The sequence below is a fragment of the Mercenaria mercenaria genome, chromosome 5, assembly GCF_021730395.1.
Source record: "Mercenaria mercenaria strain notata chromosome 5, MADL_Memer_1, whole genome shotgun sequence".
Lineage (NCBI taxonomy): Eukaryota > Metazoa > Mollusca > Bivalvia > Venerida > Veneridae > Mercenaria > Mercenaria mercenaria.
Genome location: NC_069365.1, coordinates 81,898,082 through 81,920,081, shown reverse-complemented (window position 1 = coordinate 81,920,081; position 22,000 = coordinate 81,898,082). Strand labels below are relative to the sequence as shown.

Sequence of the window (22,000 nt, the reverse complement as noted above, 5' to 3'; positions counted from 1 at the left end):
TCAAGTCGATCATGACCACGATTGTTATTTGATTTTCATCTATGGTTTCCAAAAGATCATTATACATTTTGACGATTGCTGTTTCAACCCCTTGATATTTTCTATAGGCACTTTGGTAAGCTGGGAGGAGATTGTTAGCTTCAATATGCTTATTGATTTGGTTTAGTGCAGCTTTTTCTAAGAATTTGGGAGAGGAATGTTAAATTTGACACTGGGCGATAGTTTTTCAGTTCAAGTGGGAGAGCTTTCTTCTTCAACAAAGGTTTTATCACAGCACTTTTCCATTCCTCAGGGAACACACCAGATAGCAGTGATCAATTTACAATTTCTGTCACAACGGGAGCAAGTTGTGAAAAATGCTCCTTTAATTTCTTAGTTGGTAGCACTTCAAGTTCACAAGTTGTAGATTTTGATGCATATACAAGTTTCAAAATATCGTTTTCGGAAAGTGGTTTGAACGCAATAAATGTATTCATAATCACAGGTGGATTTGAGTAGGAAGAATTACCATTGCTGGGTGTTTCAGTTGATATGTTGTCAAGATCATTTCTCAACTTGATTATTTTATCAGCAAAGTATCGTAGAAAGTCATTTGCCAAAGATACTGCACTTGTGTGTAATGGGAGCGGATTGTCCTTCGACCTTCCCAGTAAATCGGATGTTACAGCATATAGCTTTTTAATGTTTCCTTCTGCTTCTCCAATCTTGTTCTGGTAGTACTCATCCTTGGCTCTAGAAAGTTCAGCGCTATATATTTTCTTACACCACTATACACTTTCTTTGACAGGTCAGATTTGTCATTCATAAAGATTTTCTCTATTGATCGTTTGTACTGTTTCAACTGTTTTAGGTATCCTGAGTACCAAGGAACTGTCGGTCTACAGAGAATAGTTCTTTCCTTTAGAGGGGCATATTTCTGAACAATGTCTGGTGTGATTCTAGTGAACTCAGACACAAGATCATTGACAATGGACGAGTTCACTACAATGTTAATTAATTGACCGAATTCTGCATGTAATATGTCACTGGACACAGATTTCCAATTGCGAGATTTGATTTCTTTCCTGAAAAAGATGCAAGATCAGAAAGAGCATACAACATTAATATGAAAATAACAGTTCAGTGCTGTGGAGAACGTTGTGACCTAAAATAAACACTTAATCTTCATTGTCAAGCAAGATGGTATAATTATCCCATATTTCATTGAATTTAGATAGTCTGTTGTCTTTTTTGGGCATTATACATTTCTGTCTTAAGTAAAAGTTTGACTTGGTGTTTAAACAACTCAATGTTTGAAACTACATTCTTCATTTTGCGTTCATAAATGGACAGTTTTGCAGCCAAAATGATATTTGTTATAGTTTTACCTAAATGTTAAATTTCCCAATATAATTTCTGTATTTGACCAATTTTTAATATTAATCAAAAATACAGTTTCGTAGTAGTACAATGTACTGAGAATCTTCGATTATGATGTTATTGAACAGTGTTTAGTACAATGGACGAGAACACAGCAGTAATAATCCATATTATTACAGCATTCGCCTCGTCCAAGTATGGGTCAACGAGCCCAACTGAATACAGAATTGTACTCAACACCGTTCAATTACCTCTTTATTTCACACCATAAAAAGATAGACGAAAGAAACACCAAAGAAATCTTTTAACTGACAAACAACAGTTCTCTGAAAATACGTATGTAAATTTTCCAACATATTGCTAAAATAACCAAAAATACAACTTTTTATGAACTGAAACCATAATCATCGGATAGAAAACGTTCTAACTTAGAAATTGAGTGCGACACTTACAAGTTTATTTCAAAATAAAGAAAGTTTTCGCATGTCTTTTGTTTAAGTTTTTACTGCTGCAGCTACATACAAGGGAAGTAATTCAAAATGACTATAAGGAATCAGAAGAATAGTCCTCTCCAATATGAAAAATATATTGATTATTTGACTTGAGTCCAATATGAAAAATGTTAAGTTTGCGGGCTGTATAGATGTAGCTATACAGTATTTTCTTTCTGCCAAGTTTTCCATGTCCTGCTTACTTGTAAGGCAATTATTCTTATTACCATAGCAGTAAAAGTCCTGGTCCCTTTAGAGTTATGGGACTACAGGTCATCACAAAAAAAGATATATTGTGATATATATGTATCTGGATCATTTTGATCTGTGCATGTATTGTTACAGCTTGAATCTGTTACAAAGAGAAGCTGTTGTTTATATTTCAACAGTGTGTAAATTCATTTAAAAAAGAAGTTATTGTTAATAGTTCAAAATTGTGGCAAATGAAAACGTCAAGTAAAATCATCAAATATTTCGTGTATTTTGTATTTTCTAAATAAGCACTGTGTTTGATGTTCTGAAAATATAAAGAATACTATCTACACGACTTTTTATATTTTATATCCTAATTAAATTGCATGACCAAGATCAAATGCATGGCATAGCATCAGACGCACGCTATTCTGCACATTTTCGTAAAGTGATCTAAACGAGTTTGTACGCTAAATATGATTTTGGACACCGCAATATCGTATAAAGTATACACATAACCTGCCTCTCCTCCAAAAAAGAAAGAAAGCTGGTTGGAACATGCTAGTTAAGTGCTTAGTACATTTGCCTTTATTAATTTCAAAACGCAAACAAATGAAATAAACCGTACAATATTATCAGTATAGAAGCTAAATATATTTGATATTTAATTTATAGACTCGTCTGTCGATTAGCAAAATCGGCATAATTTACTTTACCATTTTTAGATAAAAACTACTATATTGTATTGAATATCATAAACTAAATAATTTTAAAGGGACCTCCCTGGCCGAATGTTTAAGGTCGCTGACTTCAAACAACTTGACCCTCATTGATGTGGGTTCGAGCCTCACTCAGAGCTTTGAATTCCTCATGTGAGGAAGCCATCCTGCTGGCTTATACGGAAGGTAGATGGTTCTACCCAGGTGCCCGCTCGTGATGAAATAATGCACGGAGGGGCACGTAGGTCTTCCATCAAAGCTTAAAAGTCGCCATATGACCTATAATTGTGTCGGTGCGACACAACAAAATAAATAATTAATTTTAAGATCTTACAGATGGCGGGAGTTAGAGGGAGGTAACTACAGATGCAAAATAAGATGCAGACTGATGCATTGAATCTATTTTTCACCAATCGAAAATCGAAATTAACTTGCCTGCCTAGGAGAAAAGGTTAAAACTTGTCTCAGTTTTTAGCTCGACTATTCATAGAATAGTAGAGCTATTGGACTCACCCATGCGTCGGCGTCCGCGTCCCGATTTGGTTAAGTTTTTGTATGTAAGCTGGTATCTCAGCAACCACTTGTGGGAATGGATTGAAACTTCACACACTTATTCACTGTGATAAACTGACTTACATTGCACAGTTCCATAACTCTATTTTGCTTTTTTACAAAATTATGCCCTTTTTTGACTTAGAAATTTTGGTTAAGGTTTTGTATGTAAGCTGGTATCTCAGTAACCACTTGTGGGAATGGATTGAAACTTCACACACTATTTACTGTGATAAACTGACTTACATTGTACAGGTTCAATAACTCTATTTTGCTTTTTTACAAAATTATGCCCCTTTTTCGACTTAGAATTTTTTGGTTAAGGTTTTTGTATGTAAGCTGGTATCTCAGTACTCACTAATTGGAATGGATTGAAACTTCACACACTTGTTCACTGTTATGATCTGACATGCACAAAGCAGGTCCCATAACTTATTTTGCTTTTTTACAAAGTTATGCCCCTTTTTCAACATAGAAATTTTGGTTAAGTTTTTGTATGTAAGCTGGTATCTCAATATCCACTAATGGAAAGGATTGAAACTTCACACACTTGTTCACTGTCATGATATGACATGCAGTGCAAAGGTCAATAACTCAACTTTGCATTTTACAAAAGTATGCCCCTTTTTAAACTTAGAGTTTTGGTTAAATTCTTATATTAAGCTGGTATCTCAGTACCCACTAATGGAATGGATTGAAACTTCACACACTTGTCCACTGTCATGAGCTGATAAGCACTATGCAGGTTCCATAACCCTATTTTGCTTTTTTTAAATTATGCCCCTTTTTCGACTTCCGTATTCATTCAGTCGACAAGGCTGTTGAATAGTCGAGCGTTGCTGTCCTCCGACAGCTCTTGTTTTTCAAGTTATCGGTATCCGACATTTCTGAAACCACCTTCCATCCGCACTTCTCTACTTTTATTTCTAAATGGTCTTGGGAAAGTATTCTTATGTGTTCGGGATATATGCTTTCTTTCAACAACTTACACGTAAAATTTGAATGAACAACCATATGAAAAACAAAACAAAACAAAACAAAAAAAAAAAAAAAAAAAAAAAACAATGGAAATACTGGCAGGTTTTTAATTTTACATATATCCTACTTTGTCTGTATACAGGTCATATTTGCCGACAACGAATATGATACAGTATAATGCATCATCACATACATAGAAAATACAAAGATATTACACAGTTGTTCTGTTCATAAAATGTGAAACTCTATTACCAAATATCAAGACATGTTGGTATTTCCTAAGTACTGACACTGGCATAATTACGTTGCATATTATAATGCAAATAATTTACAAAACAAGCTATTTGCACAAGAAATGAAATTTACACACGTAGCAGAACTGGGTTAGAGGCTTACATGCCACCCACCACAAAGTTTAGGTTTTACAAAAATGTGTTTAAGAAATAATAAAAAAATACCAAAAACAAGAGTTCTCTATGTCCTTCCACCAAAAAAATCGTAATTTACTCCTGAATGTAATTAGCAGAAAGAAAGCTAGGAGGGATCGCGACTTCCACGCCACACGCCATAAAATAACAGGTGCACTCTGTGTACATTTAAGTTTTTTTAAAGAAAACTTGTAATCATTTTTTTATACATAGCCCTTCAAGACAGATTAGATCTAACAACACTTTAGAAGAAACTGTCATAAACGGTCAAGCATGTATGACAGGTTTAAAAGTGACCAGTATTATTTAAGTTTCGATTAAGTGTATAAATATGATAGGCCTGTCAAACTCGTACGCTTACAATTGTCACACATCTGAAATGACATGGTATTGAAAAAAATGAATTGAATTTACACTGTGTAATCAAACTTCGAGAAATAACTTAATGAAACATCCAGGATAACAAGAGCAATATATCAGACACTGTTTGATGAACAACTACAAATGAACATTATTTCAAATTATAGATTGTGTATATTAAAAGTTTTGTATATAACTACATTTGAATGTCCTGTTTTATGTCCGCTTGGTTCAGAAATCCAGGAAACATGGGTCAATTATACCTTTGTATACACAATTCTCATACTCTTGGTCATTACACGAGGGACAGTAGCAGGATATTTCCTTACATAAAGGATACATGGATTACCGGACACCGGGCGTATGCAGTATAATTTTCTGTTGAAATCTGACATTTCGCATACAAAATTAAGACTTATATTGCTGACTACAGCCATCGGTAAATTCATGTACAAACTTTAAATAGTACTTCAACTGGTCTTTTAGGAAAGATTCAATATGGCGAATTGTATCTCTGTCATGAGCATTGCGTTCAAAAATTACACAAGCATATCCTTTTACAATGTTTGGTACATACGCTGAGCTTGGTTAAGTATCATCTGATTCATGGCAGTATAATACATTTACATGTATAGATACTTCATTTCGTGAAAGATAATCTGATTGAATCTCGTCCTGAAGTTCACACTTGAAGTCCCCCGAGTAAGCATGTTCCATGACAACAGGCTCTTCCGGTAAATTATCTACAATACTAAGTAGTTGTTGTTTCTGCCAGTGACACAAAAAATGTGTAGTGGGAAAATAGAAAGTGAGTTTTTGATGTAATCTCAGATTTCTTTCATTGTGGAAGTAACTTTTAAAAACTGTTGCTTTTTATATCTTTACCGTCTTTCTCACTGGCGCTAGGCCAGAAAAAAAAGGCCTCTGTACATGTTATACCCTACCCCTAGGTATTCTATAAGAACCATGATCATGAACGGGAAAATATACTAACCCGTTTCAATCGTAAATTTCTCAACTTAAACGCGCAGTTCGGTGAATGGGTGCCTAGTATATTGAACAAGCGATAATTTATCTTCCATCGTGCACCAGTCAAATTGTCTCAATATTCCATATTGCTGAGATTATCAGATTATTTTATGCTTTCGTCAACGTTACAGTAAAAGCTGGCTTGACCTTCCCTAATGAACATCCGGTCTAGAGGTCACGGCAGTGTGCACATGTTTGGCGAAATGTAAACAAACAAAAACAGAATTTTAAAAAAAATCACATTTTTACAATTAAACTCGAAATGATGAATGAAATTCATCTTGCATATGATCTTTAATTTGAAATCATACATTGGTCTGCATCTATTCTGTTTATTTTATTCATTTTGCACATATATGCTGCATTTTCACATTTTAACGAACACGTGTAGTAAAATGGCGATTGACATACATTTTCACATTAGCCAGTCAGAATGGTTTTGTAATCTAGAATGGAAATTCACCAGGGAAGTTCAAGCAAGTTTTTTGTGTACCGTTGAAAAAACTATAAACTACGCGTTGTTTTCCTAGGATAAGATGTATTGAAGAAATGTGACCGGTACACAATGGAAGATAAATTACCACTTGTTTGATAATCCATAGTACACATTTACCGAACTGTGTGTTTTAGGTATGAAATGCGCGATTGAAACGGGTTAGTATATTTTTCCGTTCATGACCATGGTTCTTATAGAATACCTAGGGGTAGGGTATACCATGTACAGACGCATTTTCTTTCTGGTCTAGCGCCAGTGGTCTTTCTTACCTTTAAATACATACTCATTCATGTTCAAGATTACAAAACTAGCACTATCATCCAATGCTTGTGCATTCCATTGATTCACCTTTGGGAATACTAAAGTTTGTACGTCAGACAGAACAACATCTGCGACCTTTCCTCGAGTTTTTTCACCTTCACCTTATATCACATGCGACGTCTTGTTTTAAAGGAGTTAGGACTGTTTGCCGTTATTAAAACATATATTATTTCAGATCTTTTCTCGGATGTATAATCTCTAATAGTATATTTAACACATTTCACGGCCCTTTCTTTTTTTTGAATTTTGTTTTTAGATGGCTCAGTGGCAGTTAAGCTGCCTTCTGTTTCAGTGGATTGTTTTTTCCGAAATATACGTACTCTTTCCTTTTTTAATTGTCTGATGTGTTCTTTCTTTTGCTGAATTTTGTTTAGTTTCTCTAGATACTCTATGTATTTCTTATTTGTTGGTGTCTTTCTTTTAGACTGGGCATTGCCAACGAGCTTCTATGTCTATTGACAGGTTGTCTGTTTTTTTTTCTTTATTTTTATTTTCATACCACTGTATCCTTTCTGTCGGAGAAAGATTTGTAGGAGGTTTATCCTTCATCTGAAAATTAATTAAAAACGTATTTACGCGTTTTCACCACGTATATTCATCCCAAAATTAAGTACGAGATAGATCAGAACTTGGAGCATAAACGTACGTCGAAAAACTAACGCTTCTTTGTATATACGTATATGGACGTCAGGCAGAAATAGGGTTACCGTAGCTTTTTAGCATAAAACTATATACGCTGTTTTATTTAAAAGTGTATTATGTTATATACCAATAGGAAGATATGACTTTGTACATTTATTTAGAGTTTAACTCATTCCTGGCCTTAGAGCATTAAAACAGATTATTATTTATTCAAGTACAATACCCGTTGAATAAAAATGAAAGAAGTATGACGTAAGAAAAATGTACTTATTTTAAATCTCAAATAGATCAATAACACAGTGACATTTTATACTTTCTTTAATTTACAAAATTCTGTGACAGGATGGACGTACCGGGGACAATAACTATCAGAACAAATCAACACTCTTTACAATATTTACAAATTTATTTACATAAAATGATTATTTACAATGAATAAATGAAAAGTTAAAAAAATTATCAGAAAGAAAGAAAAAAAATCTGAGCTCAGTAACTCTTTTATCAAGTATAAAGTTCTAGCACTCACTGTTCGTTGACACAGATGTTTCCGCTAACTTTCAACTTTAAGTAGCACAAAAAATACAACATATCTTCAAGTAAAGCCCCTTTAAATTGTGAATACGTTGACTCCGTTTTGGCTCCCTATGATGGTAGGTGATTGGATCCCTGAGCTGACTTCAGTGAATCACAAAAATCATCGTCTTTGCGGTTTACGGCACAACCATGGGACGAAAGCTCTGCGCTGGGAAAATCACATCCAGGCGAGTGAAGACAAGTGAACCGTGGGTATTGTACTTCCGGGTCGTGACATCATCACCAGGTAAAAGTCGTCTGGTGGAAGAAGCTAAAATATATAACATATGGTCAGCACCATAGCAAAACAAATAAGTCAGGGCATAAAACTGCTCCTTTGGGTACACCATACTTCCGTAGGCTCCCATAAATAATACGTGCTACTTATACAAAATATATGTGCTACTAAGTTCATACGTCACGTGATTAAAATACGTCACTTATTACTTCCATTATAACTAAAATTAATTACTAAAAAGTCTAAAGTTAAAGTATGGAAAAGATATGAAAAGTTAGATTGAAAAATTATAGATAAGGCAATGATAAACTGCAGCTATTATTTACAACTACAAATTAACAAAATTCAGTGCAATTCAAACGTTATACAATAGCTAGCATGAATATAATACCAAATGCCATACAATAAAACGGAAACTGTTTAGATATGCTATAGACTGGCACACAATAATTTCAAATTACAAAAACATATTACATACAAGGTACTAGACCACATAGATTTAACTTTACAATGCAATGCAGTATCGGCGTTCCATAATTACCAATGAAATGTTTGACATATCTTTATGACAAAGAGTACTTTACAATTATCATGTTACACAAATTTCAGTACAAATCTTACAGCTTATATAAACGAAACATTTTAGATTCCTCTTTCGAAATAATTTACAAAAGTCTGAAAAATTTAATAAATAATCCTGACATACCGAAACTGGTCAAAATCACATGCCGAAAAGTAAACGTTAAAAATTCTGTAGAATGAACAAAAATTTACTAAATAAAAATCGTAAGTCAAAAATTATACAAAAACCTTACCAATAAATTTCTTACCTCGATCGAGCATAAATTTCTACTAAGAAAAATAAATTTGACGTAGATTCGTCTAATGTCGAAATGTGGTGTGCGCTAGGCATATCTAGACCAGTCTATTTGTAGGGTAATGTCCCGCCAAATACTAAATTTAATGGGAATCACGACTTAGTTGTATCGGAGGCGTAACACTACGACGCACTGCCGGTGTTTAAATTTGAAATGACGCAAACAGCGTCAGTACCGTCATAATTATAACATCGCGTACACATAAGTATCACGAAACACCTTATTTTTATTTCGATATTCTATTTTCAAATAACAATAAAAAATTTATATATCGTTTTACATTAGATGCTACAGATGCAAACTCTATCATGATGCATAATTTAACAGGTTTCTGACGCCTAACTGTATTATTTTTAGTCAGTTTCAAACAACATAACGTGCAAATTAGCATGCGTTTGGTGATAAAGCATCATGTGGATTTTGTTTTAAAAATAGAAATAAACATTCATGTTATAATATTTATAATACAAAACCTTCATTTTTAAAGAAAATCATTTTTAGCCAAAATCTTGAGCCAGGTCCCTTTGAGAAACCCGATCTAATTTCAACAGTGTTACTGGTTTATTCATTAAAAAAATAATATCAAAGCCCTTCAGATTTTGGCTAAAATGGTCAATCTTTAAAATTGAAGATTTGTCATATTATGAACATTAGAACATGCAATTTCGTTTCTAAACTGACTAAAAAAATGACTAATCAACAAAAGAAAAATGACAAGCCTGAGTCGGGAACCGAACCCGAGCAATAAACATTTTCCTGCAGTCTTGACCAAAACACCACGGACTGGAATAAATACTGAACAGCCGTTAAATATAAAGTTTTAAAATTAAGGCAGTTTACCTCTAAGTTTCAAAACGTTCGTAAGAAAAATATAGCAATATTTTCCAGAAATCTAAATGAAACCCTCTTTTTTTGTTGTATGATTTGGAGGTCAGAGCCTTTAAAATCATTTCTTAGCTCATCCGAACCGAAGGGTCAGGTAGAGTCTTTAGTATACTATTAGGTGGATGATCCCGCGTTCATGGCCTGTAGTCTATTGTCCAGAAGTTTCATAAACATCTTCTTTGAAACAAGGTCAGAAAAACACTAAACTTGGTCTACTGGACACTCTTGTAATTTTCTTTTTCAAGAGTTTTCAAACGGTTCTGCTTTATCGCCTTAATTAAAAGTAGGAAAACCTTTATGTAACTTCTTCCCCTCAACATAGTCAGTGATTTTCATCAAACATGTTCTGTAGCAACTTTATAATATTATATTTTAAATTTGTACAAGTTTGGGGGCTCGGCTCCTTGTACATGTCACTTGAGCTAAAATAGAAATACTTTTAAACGACTTGTTCTCAAAAGTCGCCCTGATGGATTTTCATCAAACTTAGTTTGAAACATTAATATAAAATTTTCTGCAAAAGTAATTCAAATGGTGACACTCGCCCTATTTTAGGGGTTGCTAGAGCGAAAAATAGAATTACCATTAAACTTCTTTTTCTCTTGAACCGCTTGATGGATCTTCAACAAACATTCTCTGTAGCGTCATTTTAAGGTCCTCTCTAAATTGTGTTCAAAATAGGGATGTAAATCCCTTATAGCAGCCACTACAGTTAGAATTAGAAACAAATACTTCTCGTAAACCACTTAAAGAAACTTCATCAAAACTGGTCTGTGACATTATGTTAAGGTTGCTCTCACATTTGTTGATATGGTGGCTCTTTTTGGTCCCTTTTAGGGGCCACTAGTTTACACAGATGTAACCATTCATGATCCAGCGTGTCATACATAATTATATTCAAGGTCAAACAGTCAAAGTCATACGAACGACTTCTGTTATAAATAAAATTGAAATATGCTTATGATTCGCGTCATTTAATATAATACGTAGTTTACATGAATTTGAAGAAAAAACAATGTATCTTTAATTTTAATTCAGATGTTGCTGTTTTGAAAGTTTTGATATTGAGATGTGCCAATACATATGTATATGTTATTAAAAAATTGTCCAGTCCAACTTTCTTCAAGTACTTCAACTTGGAATTTTTTTCGCTCCATAGGTAGTTTGAACCAACTGAATTTCTAATATAAGTAGGTAAGACTTACTAGAGAAACATGATATACTGCATATCTTACTAAGAAATTGACTAAGGAAAGTATTGAAATGCTATAAGATACAGTTTTATGCTTTAATAAATGACATGAATTGACTGTATACCATATGAAAATAGGGATTAGCTGGAGTTCAAGCGTAGCTGACAATTCGATCGATCGTTCTGAGATCGTTCAATTGAAGTTGGATATACCATAAAACTTTATACATGCTCTCAATGCTTTTTTTTTATCCATAAAACCCTTTTTTTATATTTTCACAGCTTATATTCCAGTAATGTTATGCTACCTTTATGATGTTAAGATTACTTTTAAAAAACAATGCTGTGTTCAAAAAGAATAAAAAATAAAAAAAAAATATTTAAATTAATATATGTTTCATGCTACTGGCTTAATATTTTGTACTCAGACAGACTTGAAAACAAATGTGTATCATTGTTGGAATCTTTCCACAAGTGAATAAATAAATTATAAATTAAATATTTGGTTTGTAGTAGACAGCTTTTTATCTTTATGCTATATTTTTTCAGTTATTCTGCAGAGTGGATGTTATTTGATATGAGTTATGTTTGGGGATAATTGGAGGTCTGAATGAATGGTGTTTTCATGTAAATGCTCATGGTTAATAAAGGGAAATAAGCTGATGTGAGAGCATATGTAATTACCTACCTTAAAAGCAGTCTTATTTCTACATTCCAAGTTCTAACCGTTATTATATAGTGATTTTTTCATCAACATTTTTTAATTGCAATTTTCTTGTTTGTTTGCTCTTTTTTTACTGTCATCATTTTCCACACGCTTCGGTTAAAAAAAAATGTTTCTAGATTTTTCAGTCTTCAGTGCTGCTCGCACAATATACTTTGTTTCTTCTTCTTTCTAACTTGTTGAAAATAGGGTAAGTGCTAGGTTGGTATGCCCTAAACGCGTTTAAACCCCCCAGTTTGTTTTACTGACCGTTCCAAGGCGGTGACCCTATTTTCGACTTGTTTTCTGTCTGTCTTGTACATTGTGTTGCGTATGTTGTCTTGTTTGTTGTTAGCGTTTCTTTCCTCTTTCTCCTCACTCCACCTTCATGTATCGTCGCTACACTTCCTTTCCCCTTGCATTTGCACTCCCGTGCTCTCGCATCCCCTCCTCACCTTTAACTATGAGTAAGTTATCGTGCCCACCTTAATTTTGGCTGCCGAAATCCAAAGGCGGTTCCCGATTGTTGTTTTTTTTCTTCTTATGTGTTGTTATATATAACTTGTCTGCTTATCTATGTAAGTCAGTTGTGTGTGTATGTGTGTGTGTGTGTGCGTGTGCGTGTGCGTGCGTGAGCGTGAGCGCGTGCGTGTGCGTGTTTGTCTTTTGTAAATGAGTGTCTGCGCTGCTGTAGTTTACGTTGTAGGGTAACTGTGACTAAGGAACGTAGCATTCCCTTTTAAATATTCATCCTTGTTCCACTTTCCCCTTCAGCTCCCCCTCCTTTTCTATCCACTACTCCTTCCTCCCCCTTTTATATATTCTGCTAAAATTAATAAGTACTTTTTGAACTTATGAAGCAATACGTCTGTAATGTTTTTCCATTACGGATTCTTTTTGTTGTGGGCCTACTTTGCAAATGCGTGGCTCTGAAACTGTGTTTGTGGTGCTCTGTGCTTCCGAAAAATCTACCCTTACCTATTCTATTATCTTTTGGACAGTACAATATATTTCCTGGCATTGATCTATCTGAAGTTTGCTCAGATGGATTTGCTTAACTGCATTTAGGGGTTGTCTGAGCTAAGAATAGAAAAGCATATATCAGCTTCTTTCCCTTGTTCGATCTTTACCAAATTTGGTTTGAAGCATCCTTGGGTGAACCTGTCCTAAGTTTGGGTCCAATGATTCTTAACAGCCTATAGAGCTGCCACTGCTAAAACATAAATTCACTTGTTCCCATGGAGATTCACCAAACTTTGTCAAGAGCAGTGTCAAAAGGTCAAGGTCAGGCGAGCGACATGTTTAGAATAAAATGAGGATAACTTTTGTACATGTAGGTTCATTTTACATAATAGTGAGCTAGTTGGGTTTTAAGGCGAAGCGACACAAAATGGTCATATATCGCCGAACATTTTACATAATAGCTTGTATTTCATTATATATAATAGCTTGTATTTTGTGATTAATGTAATTTTTAAATAGCTCAGAATAAGATGTTACTTTCATAGTTGTTGTAACATCTGAATCTAGTTCCTACACACTAAGGTAATTGAATATAGTTCTACCAAAATATCAGCCATATAAAATTTAATGAGCCTACGCAATTCTAAGTTTTTTCAGTGCTGTCTGGCATAAATCTGAGCCAAGCGCTTTAAGACAGATATACTTTGGACTCAGCTATACAGCTTCTGTTAGAACCTGTACAGTATTTCTTCGACAGATTCATTTATGATTTTCATTATTTTTTCTCAAAATATGTTTCGTTTGATGAGATATCAATTTGTTCTTTAACAGTGAACTTTTATGATAAAAGATGAAGAAAGAGATTTTAACTTAGAGAAAGATCATGTACTGACATATTTTCATTTTTAATGATTTTTACTCTTAACACAACACCAGTCAATACTCAAAATATTACCTTAATTTCATGTTTTTCTTTGACAAAAAAAAAATGATCGAGAAGATACAAAGAATCTTTTCTGTCTTTCAATTTAAATCATTTTCAGGTATTTTTTCCTTCTGAAAGTGACTTCAGTACCTAAAGGGAGACTTTAGGAAGGTGGCAGTAAAATTCATTTCCGGTGGATAGGGTGATGCGTGTTAACACAAAATGTTATCTGCTGTATATTATCATATTATTACATGACATATATTTTCTCTAAAAATTTATAAGTTGCAAAATCAAAAAGGTGTATATATTTTTTGAAAATTAATGTAAAAAGGAACTCCGTAGCGTAACACCATTTGGGGGGCGGGGGGGGGGGGGGGGGGGGGGGGAAGTCAATAAAATTTTGGCCTTACGTTTCACTGCCTGTGAAATGTTCTGGTTAAATAATCTTACTATATAAAAGGTAAAATCAGTAAATTGTTAAACCTCTCTGTCGAACTTGGCTTTTAATTAATGAGGGGAAAAATCAATAAAATTTTAACATGCCTGTGAAATTTGGCTGTTTAAATCTAAAGTTGATACAGGTATTATCAACATTTGCTGTCATTTTTGTTTTGTTTTTTCCCTCTGTTTTATAGATCTGGGATTGCTTTAAAAGTTTTCAAGTTGGACATTCAGTATCTTGGCTGGACCTCACTGTATCGTATCAGCAGTGGCGGGGTACTGCTTGCCCTTAATCCAGGCTTGTGTTGTATAGATTACGGTTAAACCTTGATATGATTATAAGATGGTAGACTTTAATCTTATGTTACATAAAAAATAATAATTTCTTTATGAAACATAGAAATTCACTATTTCTCTTAAAAACACCAGTCAAAACTTTTACAATTACATCAATTTCACATTTTCTTTTCTTTCGGGGGATGGAGGAGGTGAGGCTGGAATGAATAAATACGGAGTGGTTATTTTTTCTGTCCTTTAGTTTGAATCCTTTTTAGAGACTTTTTCCTTCAGAAAGTGACTTCAGTTCTTTAAGGGAGTCAGTCTTTTTTTTTTTTTTTTTTTTTTTGTTCGTATTTTGGGAAGGTGGCAGGGGGTATTTTGGCTGACATTCATTTTTTGGGGATGGGTGGGTTATAAAATGTTACCTGCTGTATTTTATCATATTTTTACCTAACACATATTTTTTTCTAAGAATTTATAAGTTGCAAATTCAAAAAGTGTTTTTGCACATTTTCAGAAATGTTAAAAAGAGTCCATAGCACATACTTAGTTTGGGGAAAAAGGTCAATGAATTTTTAACTTACAATTCGCTGCCTGTGAAATTTGCTTCTTAAATCATGATAGGTAAAATCAGTAAAATTTTCAGTTTCCTGTGAAATTTCACTGTTAATTTATGAGGGTAAAAATCAATAATTGTTTTTAACATGCTGTTAATTTGGCTGTTAATTAATGAGGGTAAAAATCAGTAATTGTTTTTAACATGCTGTTAATTTTGCTGTTAATTAATGAGGGTAAAAGTCAATAATTGTTTTAACATGCCTGTGAATTTGACTGTAAAAATCTAAAAGTTGAGACTAGTATTAATAAATTTGCTGTCATTTTTTCTCTCTCTTTCTTTAGGAATGGGTTTGCTTTAAATATTTTGAAAATGGATATTCAATACCTTGGCTTGACCTCACTGCATCGTATCAGCAATGGAGGGGTACTGATTGCCTTAAATCCCCGCTTGTGTTATATAGATAATCTTGATATGAGCTCGATATTTGGAAATCCGTCTCAAAAAATCCTGCGAAAGGCGAATAAGGATAAATCGGAATGTGGTAAGTTTGGAAGAGTTGTTACCATGACAACTAATTTTTCTTCTATTTTACTTTTTTTCTATGTGTACAGAGCAGTTTTGTATGTTATTGCCCAACTACACATACAGGTATCGTCTTCGTGCTTACAGTTCTTCGTTTTTTGGAGAAAGAAAAGTGTGTCTTGTGTTGAAGTCTATATTAAGCAAGTAACAAAACGACTCGAATCCATCTTACAGGATTTGTTTTAGTTTTAGATACAGATATTGTCTAAAAATTACTGACAGAAATTATTGCTGAATCAAGAAAATTCATAAATAAAATATACATATCATTTTACGCACATAAAAGAAGTCGGCATTGCTCTTGTATTTTTTAGTTTAAAAAATATTAATTTCGTAATCTCTAATCTCAAATGTTTATTTCGATTTAAATTTTAAAGCAAAGCAGTGGTCTGACAATTTTTTTTTGCTCCCATATAGCTTTCTGTGTTCTTCTTGTATATCATTGTAAATACTGTTCTTTGTATCATCATAACAGCTATCCATCACTGCTTTTCCAGTGTCCCCTTTTTCATATCAGCTATGCTCAATGTTTGCTCTATTTATTTTTCTTAAATGTATACGGATATATTTTGTTTCTTATTTTGTCTGTCTGTTGTGTTGCTTTGCTTGTTCTGTATGTCAGTGAGACAACAAGATGAATTTTGTCACCCTAGAAATGATCCACTGGTTTTATAGAAGATGAAGGAATTTAAATACAATCTCTGTTTATAGTGCTTTGCGTTTGAGTTTTTTACCATGTCTGTTTCGTTTATATTACAAGTAGTATTTAATCATTGTATGTCTAGCTTAACGAACTTCTTTTCCAGTCAATAGCATCACTATATCTCATCAGTATCATATCATTACTGCTATAGTGTGTCATTTTCATTGTCATTATTATGTTTCATGTCTAACCTGTTATCCCTAAACAGTCCTTTTTGATCCCGTAGCTTCAGGATATTTCCATTACCTTTCATCATATCATTACTGCTATGTGTTATTTTCGTGTCATTATGTTTCATGTCTAGCATGATATCCCCAAACAATCCTCTTTTATTCCAGAGATTCACACTATTTCCATTATTATTAGCATCATATTATTACTGCTAGTATGTGTATATTTTCATGCCACAATGTTTCATAGTTGTTTTTTTTTATAATTCCATGGAATTCATTTTAATTCCATGGAATTCATTTTAATTCCATAGCATCACTTTATTACATCAGCATCATTACTGCTTATGTTATTTTCATGCATTACAAGGTTTTATATCTAGCCAAATATGCCCAAAATATTGTTTTGCATTCCGTAACATCACAGGGTTTTCATCACTATCATATTACCACTGCTATGACTTGTAATTTCCATGTCATGCTGCAGCATCACTCATACTTTTATCACACTTCTCAAACTTTTACCTCATTACTCATGAATTTTGTTACCACAACACTCATATGGTCATTTCACCTCTCATATGGTTATCACATTAATTGTTTGGTTATCACACCACTCATTTCTTTTTCATGCCACTCATACTGCTACCACAACACTAACACTATAACCATTCAAGTCATACTCATACTGTTGCCACACCTCTCACACTGTTACCACCCAAGTCATATTCTTACCATTTTTGTCAACACTATATCAGATTGAAATTGCAGTGTGGGCTTACATGATACTCAGTTGACCTTATATAATTGTCATAACATACTACTTGTTGAATGTAGTGACCAGTTATTATTACTAGTTCAACTAAATACTACATCTGCAGCATCATATTATTACATTAAATTACAATATTTTAACATTACAATTAGACATTATATTACTGTTACTTTGTTACATTTACAGAATATGAAATTTACATCTGTAACATAATTAGAAAACCTAATTACTGACACTACATCTGCAACATTATATCATTATACTTAGTCTAGTAAATTAAACTGACCGTACATCTGCAAAATTATGTCATTACACTTAGTATCAAGCAACATTGTATCAATTTACTTTGAAACAAGCAACATTATAATACACTTAGAAACAAGGAACAATATATCATTAAAATTAGAAACAAGCAGCATTATATCATAACAATTAGAAACTCACATTATTATATCATTACACTAAGAAACTTGCAATATAATATCATTGCAATTAGAAAGTAGCAACATAATACCATTACACTTAGAAACTAGTAACATCATATCATTACACTAAGAAACAAGCAACATTGTATCAGTACACTAAGTGATTGCACTAAACATTTCTTTAGTTCTTGATAAAATGTCGTTTGTTGATAAAAGTATCGACATAAAATTCAGTGTAAGTAAATGCTTTACAATTGACAATTATTTGTTTTAATTATTTTTTATTTGCAATGTGTTCCCGGCAGCTACGATAAATGGTATCCTTCGAAGTTGTTTCTATACCACACCCCCCAATTATCACTTCCAGTCTATTTTTAGTGCTTCAGACAGTCTTTAATTAAAAATTCATTTGATTTCTACCACTTTTCTTAAATGATAAAATAAATATATATCATACAATCTCTACTTTTAAACTGCCAAAACGAAGTATTTTTTTTTCTTCATTTTCTGTGAGGTTTACTTCTTGAGTGAATCATATACCTGTCCGTCCTATTTAATATGGTGGGGGATGTAAAAGTAGGAAAGTAAGAAAAGAGAGACAATATAAGACCTTTCCTATCCACATTGTAAAAAGTAGTATTGCTAATTAACGAAACAAGGAAATATAATCAAATTATGCTAGTCTAAAACGTGTAAAGTTCCTATAAAAAAAATACACTGAATTGTATTAACATACAAGTAAAAGCATTCAAGAAACATGTTTTACATAATGTTGATGTAAGAAATTACACGATACTTGATAATTGTTTATTTAATGTGCAAAAGCCCTTTTTGACATATTGTGCAACAACTAACTCTCAGTGGACCAGTAAGGTGATGTTTGTGTGTAATCTAGCAGGCTCTCTGTTTTTTCATTTATAAACAAGAGAATGTAATTTGGGTTTTGTAGTTATTTTTATTTTTTATTCATTATAATTTTCTTATTGTTATTTTTTCTTGATACTTTGTAATCAGGTACTTTATATTGTACTTTCTAAAAAGGCAAATCTTAAAAAGAATGATGTACAAGGATTGTGGTCACTTCTCCCTCTATGTATATAATGCAAAGTCTTCTTGTGTAAAACTGCAGACCCGATTTTTACAATAATTTTACCCAAATGGTCCTTGTGTGACCATCTACCTAGATGGTTAAAATTATGTTGATTCATCAAAACACATGGCTTGCCTCCAGAGAGCGTATTCATATTTTCCTATATGAATGTAGTAGAATCTTTAAAAATCTTCTTCTGTGAAACTGCGTGCCCGATTATAAAATAATTTTACGCAAATGGTCCTTGTGTGACCCTGGTCACTTTTCTAATATGTATATAGTACAAGCTTAGAAAATCTTTTTTGTTTGAAAATGTTAGCTCGATTTTAAACAAATTGTCCTTGTGTGACCTTCTGCAAAGATTGTTCATTTTTTTCTTATTCGTAAAAAAGCATGACCACCAGTGGGCGTGGTCACTTTTCATCAACAATTTCTTTAAACATCATCTTCTCCAAAATCACTGAATGGATTTTGATAAAACTTTACACAAATGGTGTCTGGGTAGCCCATTTTTAAAATTATCAGACCTTAAACATCTTTTTCTCTAGAGCTTTGATAGTTCGCATGTGATATAATGGTGTGACTCTCTACCATAATTGTCCAAATCATCGCCCTAACATCATAAAGGGCCACGCCCCTGTGTGTGACGTGTACGAACTATAGGCATATATGTAAGAAACTAAAGATCTTCTCCGAAATCAATAATAGCTAGAGCCTTGATATTCGGTGTGTGATATCAGAGTTGTACTGTCTATCGTAATTGTTTAAGAATGTGTGTGACATGTATATAATAGAGGCTAACATAGAAGAAACCTTACTTTGTACTTGTTCCATTACGTTATACAAACACGCTTGAAGCCTTGTACACAGATGTGCGCTTTAGAGTCAATGACCTTCTTGTATAAAATGTGTACTAGATGTTGAGATCTAACTTGTAAAAAATAAAAACAACAAAATCAAACATGTTTGGAAATTTACCAAGTGCTTTGAAAAACAAGAGCATTTTGCTTTCTTATTCTGTCGTAGTGTACCAATCTTATGTTAGTACACATTCTTGTGCAAAATATTCTTTTTGAAAGTTTGACCTTTTCTGGACATAACATGGTCTGAAATGGTATTTATCTGTCTTCGCTTTGTGATCTAAGGTGTGACTTATTTATACCTTTTAGCACTTAGCACACCCCTTTTGTTTGGTGTAATTTTATGAAGTTAAAACTTGTAGGAAGACATTTTTTAATCTTTCAGACACAAAGTAAAGGAAAGTAGAAATGGAACTTGTTAAAACTTAGTATCATAATAAATGATTTCAAGTTACTGCCTAAAATATAGTTGCGTAAATTATTTGTATGTTTATGGTAATCCACGACTTGGTGAGTTTCAGTAAGTACATAACTGTAGAAAAATCAGATTAGAACTGGAAAACTTATTTATACCGTTTAGCACACACCTCTTGCTTGGATTTTATTTATGATTGATATAATTAGATAAGATAGCAGATTTGAATATTAAAAGAAATGTTATAACATAGAAACCATATACTATGGTGACAGGTTTTACAGCGTGGCTTTGTGTTTTTGCTAGGTTAGTATTTCTCCTTATAATGGTGTAAAAAAGGTTTGCTCCTAGAAAATGGATTTGTCACACTTAATTAATGCAATGTGTGTGTCACACTAGGCACTAGGGTATGTCACGCATGGCCCAATGCATCGTTTTAAAAGGAGTAAATGCCATACCTTGTATTTGGGATAAAATGTTTTGTAAAGTGATGTATTTAATTGCAGTAGTTCTGTTGCACTTATTCCCGAGATAAAAGAGGTTTTACCATGTTATATAATAGGACTTTCTTGCCAAGTGATTATATTACTCACTAGTTTTAGATCTTGTAATTTGTGCCTAGAAGGAGAAGAAGTGTTTTACACGTTGTAATGAGGCATTACTCCTTTACTGAGTAGCATGTATATAACACCAGTTTGTCACATTTGATCCTAGAAAGGAGGTTTTATCATGGCTTATAATTGGGCATAACTCTCTTGTCAAAACAAATGTAAACATTGCACTGGATTGATCAGAAATGTCGAAGTTTTCTCCAGAAATGAAGTAATATCGTGATTGTAATGGCATTAAACTCTCATGCCAAGTAGTTTGTTCTTAGTAACGAGCAAGTCACTTTTAGCAATGGGATTAAACCCACTAGCTGCTGGAACTGGGTTGTCACATAATATGATATGTGATTCAAATGCTCAGGTTTATCACACTTCGTGAAGGTTATGCCACTTTAACTACTTGATTGAAATTTGCTGGGCGACAGTAAATATTAAAGCCTGTCTCACTTGCTCTTTGTGACAGAGTTTGCTAGTCTTCTTCTATTCAAAAGGTGTATGCTACACTTTGCGACAAAAAAAGTTTCCTCACATTTGCTTCAGCCTTTGTTAGTCATGGTACTTTCCTGATGTCTATAACCTTAAGACTACAAGTGTTAAATAGCACTGTGTTTGCAAAATGTATTTTATAATTGCACAAAACATCTGTTAATTATATATCTATTATGAGCTTAACAGAGCAAATTGTGTCTGGTTCGCCCATTTCTCTTAATACAGCATGCCCACTCATTTTTAAAGTTGAGGGTACATGTACCCCCTGCTTTTGCAAAATAGGGGTACACTTCAAAATTTGGGGGTACACTACATCGCAGATCTGAAAATTTTCTATTTAACTACTGAAATTTGTATACTACGTTTTTTTTTTTTTGTATTTTTTATAATTATATAGTCAGATATTGGTTGTGTTCAAGGAGATATCAAATTTTATTTGCACAGAAGTGAGCATCAAAAAACTGATACTTTCAGGAGTGAGCGTAGCCACGAGTGAAATAAGGACTTATTTTGGTTGCACGAGTGAAATAAAATTGATTATTTCACTGACACAAAACAAATTTCTTTTTATTTCAGTGATAAAACTCTTTATTTGCGTTAATTCAGATAAATGTCGAAATCGCGGGAAAAGATTCAAAGAATGCATAACGCAAATGACGTCACTGTAACGACATCAT

At 33.2% G+C, this 22,000-nt stretch overlaps 1 protein-coding gene across 5 annotated transcripts in view; it reads left to right on the top strand.

Annotated features, from left to right (window-relative positions):
• LOC123557773 (epidermal growth factor receptor-like) overlaps positions 1–22,000 on the top strand; it is a 122,130-nt gene that overhangs the window by 52,325 nt on the left and 47,805 nt on the right. For all 5 annotated transcript variants that reach the window (XM_053544130.1, XM_053544131.1, XM_045349459.2 and 2 more), the window contains exon 11: positions 15,548–15,747. In XM_053544130.1, coding sequence (XP_053400105.1) covers positions 15,548–15,747 — 200 coding nt within the window. The remainder of the gene's footprint in view (positions 1–15,547; positions 15,748–22,000) is intronic.